General features: G+C 45.0%; 3 protein-coding genes across 3 annotated transcripts in view; 1 reads left to right on the plus strand and 2 right to left on the minus strand.

Moving 5' to 3' along the window:
* LOC119343181 overlaps nt 1–1,650 on the plus strand; it is a 2,641-nt gene extending 991 nt beyond the window's left edge. The window contains exons 3-4 of the mRNA XM_037614304.1: nt 954–1,038; nt 1,380–1,650. Of these exons, the coding sequence (XP_037470201.1) occupies nt 954–1,013 (60 nt within the window). The 3' untranslated portion in view covers nt 1,014–1,038; nt 1,380–1,650. The remainder of the gene's footprint in view (nt 1–953; nt 1,039–1,379) is intronic.
* A 52-nt stretch (nt 1,651–1,702) lies between these two features.
* On the minus strand, nt 1,703–4,470 carry LOC119343169 (peptide methionine sulfoxide reductase B5-like). Its single transcript, XM_037614298.1, has 3 exons — nt 4,098–4,470; nt 2,235–2,391; nt 1,703–2,115 (listed from the first exon to the last, which is right to left on the minus strand). Exons 1-3 carry the CDS (start codon nt 4,436–4,438, stop codon nt 1,954–1,956), a joined length of 660 nt encoding a protein of 219 aa, XP_037470195.1. The 5' UTR covers nt 4,439–4,470; the 3' UTR covers nt 1,703–1,953.
* Nucleotides 4,471–5,242: 772 nt separating this feature from the next.
* The window catches only part of LOC119343155 (transcription termination factor MTERF4, chloroplastic-like), a 1,880-nt gene continuing 241 nt past the window's right edge, over nt 5,243–6,881 (minus strand). Inside the window, exon 1 of the mRNA XM_037614295.1 lies at nt 5,243–6,881. This exon is cut by the window's right edge and continues 241 nt beyond it. Coding sequence (XP_037470192.1) covers nt 5,538–6,881 — 1,344 coding nt within the window. The 3' untranslated portion in view covers nt 5,243–5,537.

A 6,881-nucleotide genomic window follows, 5' to 3' on the forward strand; every position in this document is an offset into this window, starting at 1 on the left:
TCTTTTCTTCCTCGTAGATGCCAATCCCGTTGCGGCTTACTGAGGTTGCTACCCGCCCTGCTTCTGGGGCTAAGTTTGCTGTCCAATGGTTTGGAATTAGGCAAAACCTGGACCTGCTTTAAGTATCACGATCGAGATTCAGATTGAACTACCTTTGAAGCAAAAACTGTAAAGGTTGTTGTATGTAGTACAGATGTGAATTCAGAAATCCTTATAATTCCTCATTTTATAAAGTTCTATCTTGAAGAGAAGCAATGCTGTATGGGATAGAAGAAATGTTGATACCTTCTCTTGCTCTATCACATTGCCCAGTTTAGCGTTGTTATGGTCAGTACTAGCATACGAAATGCTGAACACTTTTCAAAAAAATAAAGAAATGCTGAAATGCTACCCAGAACCAGAACCATCCAAGGTAAATCATGAAGTAACGACGTCTTCTGGCATGTGTGATGCCAGTTATATGACTACATGTGCTGAAATTCATCATGTTTGTGCTTGACAATAACGTGTGGCATCCTACATTCAATTTTTAAAAGAAGTTGATCATGCATGAGGCTTTCTCCCATGTTCATCAGCATCAGGCATTAAGGTTAAATTTAGAACCCATCTCGTATCATGTTCGAGATTATATAGAAATGGTACTAGTAACAATAACTTGCAGCCACATGTGGTTTTATTGTGTATGGAAGATTTGTTGCCATAAGGTGATGTTCACTCAAGGGGCAACCCAAGGGGAGATGTTGCGATTTCAGGTACCTTATGTGGTGCTCAAATAAATGGACAAATGTAGCTTTTTTTAAGGAAGAAGAGAGGGAGGTTCCTGCTTTGATGGTTATATTCGTACATATTTTTCTGTTATCTTCTACACTAAATAACGTTCACAAACTGAAGTTGTCATCACTTCAAATTCTTAGATGTGATCTAACCAGCCTTTTTGTCACCTCCGGTCAAATGCAGATGTTCAAGCCTTGAAAGCATGTGAGGCGAGCAGAAACAAAAATCAGGAAACATGAAATACTTTCATGCACCTTCGTACAGGTACATAAGCATACTACATAACCACATATACATTATTGTCAAGCATAAACATGATGAATTTGCTTTCGTATCTAGTACTCCCTCCGTTCCTAAATATTTATCTTTTTAGACATTTCTACCATATACGGATGTATATAGACAAATTTTAGAGTGTAGATTCACTCACTTTGCTCCGTATGTGGTCACTTGTTGAAATCTCTAGAAAGACAAATATTTAGGAATGGAGGGAGTACATGAGTAAAGCTTATGAAACCTAGTAGTGCACTTTGTTTCCAAATATTATGCTATTGCTTTTGCTGTTGGCATCAAACTGAAACTGTATATTTGCTTTCATATCTCAGGCTGCATGCTGAAGGCATCTCACACATATCATCTTCGTGAAGACAAAAGCACAACGTGTTGAGTTCTCAGTTGTCGATGGAGAATATTTGCAACATCACAAATTGTAGTGTGCTTTGACCGAGGCATGGACGATCAGATTGCTTTTATTTGCAACAACCACTACACTAGATTGGATGTTTCAAATATTACTTGTCATTTCTAATAAATGTCGGCAGTTTTGATATATTTGCCAAACAGACTATTAACGCGAATCAAAGTATTATTGCTGCACAGGAACTGGTTTATTGCGGATAATCACTAAGATAATATGTTGGGCACAAAGGGAAACAACGTCAGCTGCATTCTTCAGGCGGCTTTATTTTTAAATGTACAGCTCACTATTAATTTCCACAGGGAAAACAAAACCTAGAATTTACACATGTAACAGTATATACTGCCAATATTAGCAGCAAGCATCGGTACTTGGGGCTTGCACTATTGACAAAGTACTGAGTTTCTGACATCCAGTAGTCACTATGATGGTTGCACAAAAGGTTTTGTTTCCATTTCTCATATAGATGTTCATCAGCTCAGTCAACTAGCCTCTTCAGAGGCCGGAACGAACTTGAGTGAGATACTGTTGACGCAGTGTCGCTCATCAGTCGGCGTGTTGAACCCCTCCCCTTTGAACACATGCCCCAGATGTCCTTCACAAGCAGCACATGTGATCTCAATGCGCCTCCCATCAGGATCCGCCTATAGAGTATTAAGCGAAGAAATGTCACCACCGTCAGCATCAGGGCATGGAATGCATAGAGGAGAAGAAAGGCATCGGTTCCTAGTCAAACCACTGGGAATGGATGAGAGAATCGTACCGTCCGTTTTATGGCTCCAGGAAATCCTTCATAGAATGCTGGCCAACCACACCCTGAGTTGAACTTCGTAGATGATTTGTACAAGGGGGTTCCGCAGCCAGCACATCCGTAAATACCCTCATCGAAGAACTTGTCATATTCACCTGTTCCAGGAAACCTGAAACAAATATAGTCAAATGAAAATTTATCACAACGGAAGCTCATTTATTTTTCACAGTTACGCTATTGTTAGTTTAACAGACTACCATATGTAAGATGGCAGACAAGTATTTTTTTCTTTTCGAAACGGAACCATAGGCAAGTATATAGGGCAGCACAAAATGCTGGAGTTGATGTAGGATATGGACTAGATACAGTCAGCTCACATGCCATTCCAGTATCAAACTAAACTTATGTATGTATCTGGTTGAATTGCAGGTTCCAGATTAATCAACAGTACAATCTACAAAAACAATGTGAAGTAATAATTGATTTTTGATAAAGTGCCTATCCATATTTCTCAAGCTTCATATTATAAATTACTAGATATTCTGATAGTTCACCTAATGAACCTGTCCGTGCTTCAAGAACAGGTAAAATTTGAACTTGCTATACTTGACCGTGTCGGCGATACATAAACAGATCTGTTAAGAAAAGTACAATACATACTAACGAAATCTAGCTGCTGCTATTGTAGACTAGAATGTTATTAGAATAAAATATTTTGTAGTTTCTACTCTTGACAGCAAAATTAAAAAGACCCAAGTATATTTTTTGTTGGGTACCATTTTTATCCTTCTGATTTATTTTTGTCAAAACAACCTTTTTACTTGCTATTTTGGATTCATACAATCATTTGTGCAAGCGGTTCTCCAACTTTGTGGAAAAGAAACTTCTAATTCGTTCTCAAATTGGTTGTCTGGAATTTGGTTGTGGTTTTGGAATAAGCCTAGCCTCAGGAGGTGGTAACAGACAATACACTAATTTCACTATAACAACTTTACACACCCTTGTTATGTGGTCGTTCGGAGTAGTGAAATTAGGAAGGTACTGTTATGTGTCATGTTGGAGTATAACGACCACATAATGTCAATTGCTAGACTCGTTCCCAATGTCATGTTGGAGTATAATGCTTTATTAACTGATTAATAAAAACATGCGCAGTAGGAAGGCACACACTAAAGACTGGGAAAAGGGTCTAAATGCTAGAGACACCAATCTGGCAGTCATGTTGTCCTGTTTCAATAAGAAAACACAGTACAGTAGTACACGACTTCATCTTGTGAACAGCCATCCGTATGCATTGCGATAGTAACATGGCTTGATATTCATGAAAAATGGTGTATCTAGATTCTAAAGACACCAATCTGTCAGTCTTGTTTCAATAAGAAAGCACACTGCATGACTGGAACAATCCTGTGAGCCAAGTTGCAATTGCTATGCAGGATAAGAAGAGGACAAACTTGCACTATCAGATAAAAGGGATTTTCTTGACTCTTGCTTTCTAACTGCTTCAGAAGTTTTTGCAAACCAGACAATGTTTGTGACCTGTCGAATCATCGATGCACTGCAACTAGGATAGGGCTTGTGGTAGTGTGCATGCCAGTACTGGTGGCAACCCAGGTTAGTTAGACATGTTCAAGTACGGTTCAGTACATACTGATTCGCAGTTGATCACACTGACGAATTGATGTGTAAATTTACAATGAAAATGGAGCATTGTTTGTTGATCGGAACAGACAGCCATGATACCATCATATTCTTTGTATGGTAAAAGCGCAGAGCGCACCCACATAATCAATTCCACGAGGAAAAAAGATACTCCCTCCGTCCGGAAATACTTGTCGGAGTATAGATGAAAGCATGTACTGCTGCTGTTCTTACTCGGTGCCCTTGCGGCGGAGGATGCGGAACTGCTCCGGCGTGAGGACGGCCTCCCACTCCTCCTCCGACTTCTGCACGGGCCCCGGCGTGGGCGCCGACGAAGACATCGCCACCACGGAGCCCGGCAACCGTCGTCTGGCTGGGCAGTAGGCCCGCGCCCGCGGCCGCGAGCACGAGAGGGGGAGGGAGAGGGAGGCGGGTCGGGCGGACGACGCGGCGGTGGCGGCGGCGGAGGAGGAGCGGGCTAGGAGGAGGGACGGGAGCGCGGAGAGGGGCCGCGTGGCGGGGTGGGCGTGGGGGGACGCCATCCTCAGCTTGAGCAGATGCTGGACTCCGCCCATTTCCCTTTCTCCTTTTCAGGCAGCTGTGGCGCAAGGGGGGAAGGGATCCCCGTTCGTTTTCTGATAAGGTTCTGACCTGAAAGGCAGGAATTTCACATAGAACGGGCCAGCTCTGCTCGGTTGGCACTTGGCAGCAATTTCTCCAGATGGACTGGCTACTGGAACTGAAATGTTTCTGGCACAATTCTTTGCTGCAGAGGATCCAGTTTTGCGATGGAAACGCACCATATTCCAAACCAAACGGCGCCAGCAGCAGCAGCCTGACTAGTAACTCTGGAGTATCCACTATCTGGAGACTGGAGTGACGGACTTCTCCTCTCCAGGCATTCTGAAAGGGGGATCCGCGACTTTGGTGTTCAACAGGAGACAAGTTTTATAAGCCACAACACCTAGTATGCATTGCGGACTTTTTAAAGCCATCTCTGCGATCTTTATCAGTTCTCGACAACATAGTCAGAATCTTGATGCCAACATCCCTCTCCACTGCATAGTCGTAGTCCAGTGAAATAAACTCAATCGTGAAGAAAAAGGTGTATATCATAAGAAAATTACAAGGTCAACTAGAAAAGAGACAAGGTGACACCAAAAATTAACATGCATTGCATTGGACGACCAACAGGTGGCATTGAGAGGAGGTTCATATCTCAATTCTGACTGGGGATGTCAGATTTATAACAGCACAATTTGTTCATTGTTTGCTCGGGTTCTTGCAAATGCAGTGGGTCATAATGCAGATTCACATTCAGAAACGTGCAAACTGTCTATATGATATAACTTTAAGTTTACAGTATATCTAGGCATACATGAGAAAGATGGCTGCAAAATGTGTTCCCATATGAAAATGCCAAATGTGTCGGTAACAAGGATGGATGCTACATCATTTCCCAGTTAAACAAGCACTGTGTGAAATATCTGAATATATCAGACCTCTAAGCTACAATTTGATTATATCCAGCATTTGGTTTATCAAGCACATCCTTCAAAAATGACAGTCTAGTGATCACTACTGCATCATATACAACAGAGCATCAAGCTCAAGACATAAATGCAAGTTTGTCAGCTAACAATTGATACTAGATACTACGAACTGGGAAGGATATCATTCGATGAACTCGTCGTCAGTCTCATCATAATCGCTATCCTCTTCCATATCCTCATCATCCTCATCTTGTACTTGCTCCACGAACCTATCTTTGTCGAAGGAATTATCATCCTCCATTTCTTCAACACCAATTGTGTCATACTTCATACGCTCATCAAATTTCGCATCAGAGCAGTTGAGCAGCCATGCGAGAGAGCATGTGAACCCCTTTTTAGCCACAATCCCATGCCGATATCTTATAGTGGATTCGAGGCCATATGTAAAGAATGCCGGGAACTCAACCAGCTCCTCCAAATCCCTCTCCATTTCATTCTTAAAGTACTCGAAGTTCATCTTCATTATATCCATGTTCAGTGCCAGCAATTGGGGGCACCCCACGACCATCTTGCTGACCTGAGACAGCAAGAAGCCACATCCTGTGAGGAAGTTGACATGCTTTAGAACCGCAGCTCGCCCAAGGCTAATGGCTTGTGGCATCCTCTCGATGACTCTTCCGAAATCATCACCACTGACCAAAATGCTGGACTTAAACAAGCTCTGCTGCTCAACAAGCTTCTCTCGCAGCTCAACTCCAAGAACATCAGGGTACTGTATCACAATGGATGCCAGCGCCTCCCTCCTGACCCCAAACTCTAGAAGTGCCTCAATGTTAGGCTTGACCCTTTCCTCCAACCCAAACCCAAGGACATACGGCTTCTTCTCGATCATTCTTGCAACGGCCAGCCTCTGCAGGCCAATGCCTTGAAGGTGTTCGACGAAAGGTTTTATGATCTTCCCCACCCGCATGCCCAGCACCTCAGGGAAACGCGTGATGACGCCGCCGATCTGCCGCCTGGCGACGCCGATGCTGACGAGGTAGGCGACGGAGGTGCTCATGGTGCCCTCGAGCTTGAAGCCGAGGAGCTCCGGGTATCGCTCGAGCACGCGCGGCACGTCGCCGGGCTTGACGTCCATCCCCTGGAGGTACTTGACGACGGGCGCGAGGTCGACGACGATGCTGGCGTGGAGCACCTGCGGGTAGCGGCGGAGCAGGTGCGGGAGCTCGTCGCGGCGGACGCCGATCTTGCCGAGGTAGTCGAGGACGGGGACCATGTTCTTGCGGACGCTGCAGCCGAGGGCGAGCGGGTAGGCGGCGAGGTCGTCGGGGCCGAGGCCGAGGGAGCGGAGGAACTCGACGCGCTCCCGCATGACGTCGACGGTGACGGGGAGCTCGAGGCCGGCGAGCTCGCCCGGGTCGACGCCGAGGGAGACGAGGAAGGCGTCGACGTCGGCGCGGCGCGCGGCGCGGTCGCGCTCCATGGTGAGGAGGCTGGGGCGGGCGTAGAGGGAGGAGGGCTGGGG

Source organism: Triticum dicoccoides, chromosome 1B (genome assembly GCF_002162155.2).
Source record: "Triticum dicoccoides isolate Atlit2015 ecotype Zavitan chromosome 1B, WEW_v2.0, whole genome shotgun sequence".
Lineage (NCBI taxonomy): Eukaryota > Viridiplantae > Streptophyta > Magnoliopsida > Poales > Poaceae > Triticum > Triticum dicoccoides.

Excerpts from the sequence above, each read along its gene's own strand:
- LOC119343169 (XM_037614298.1), bottom strand. The coding sequence starts at position 4,438 with ATGGGCGGAGTCCAGCATCTGCTCAAGCTGAGGATGGCGTCCCCCCAC. Across the intron at positions 2,392-4,097 it reads CTCCGCCGCAAGGGCACCGA|GTTTCCTGGAACAGGTGAAT; the intron begins GTAAGAACAGCA and ends TATTTGTTTCAG. Across the intron at positions 2,116-2,234 it reads CTGGAGCCATAAAACGGACG|GCGGATCCTGATGGGAGGCG; the intron begins GTACGATTCTCT and ends AATACTCTATAG.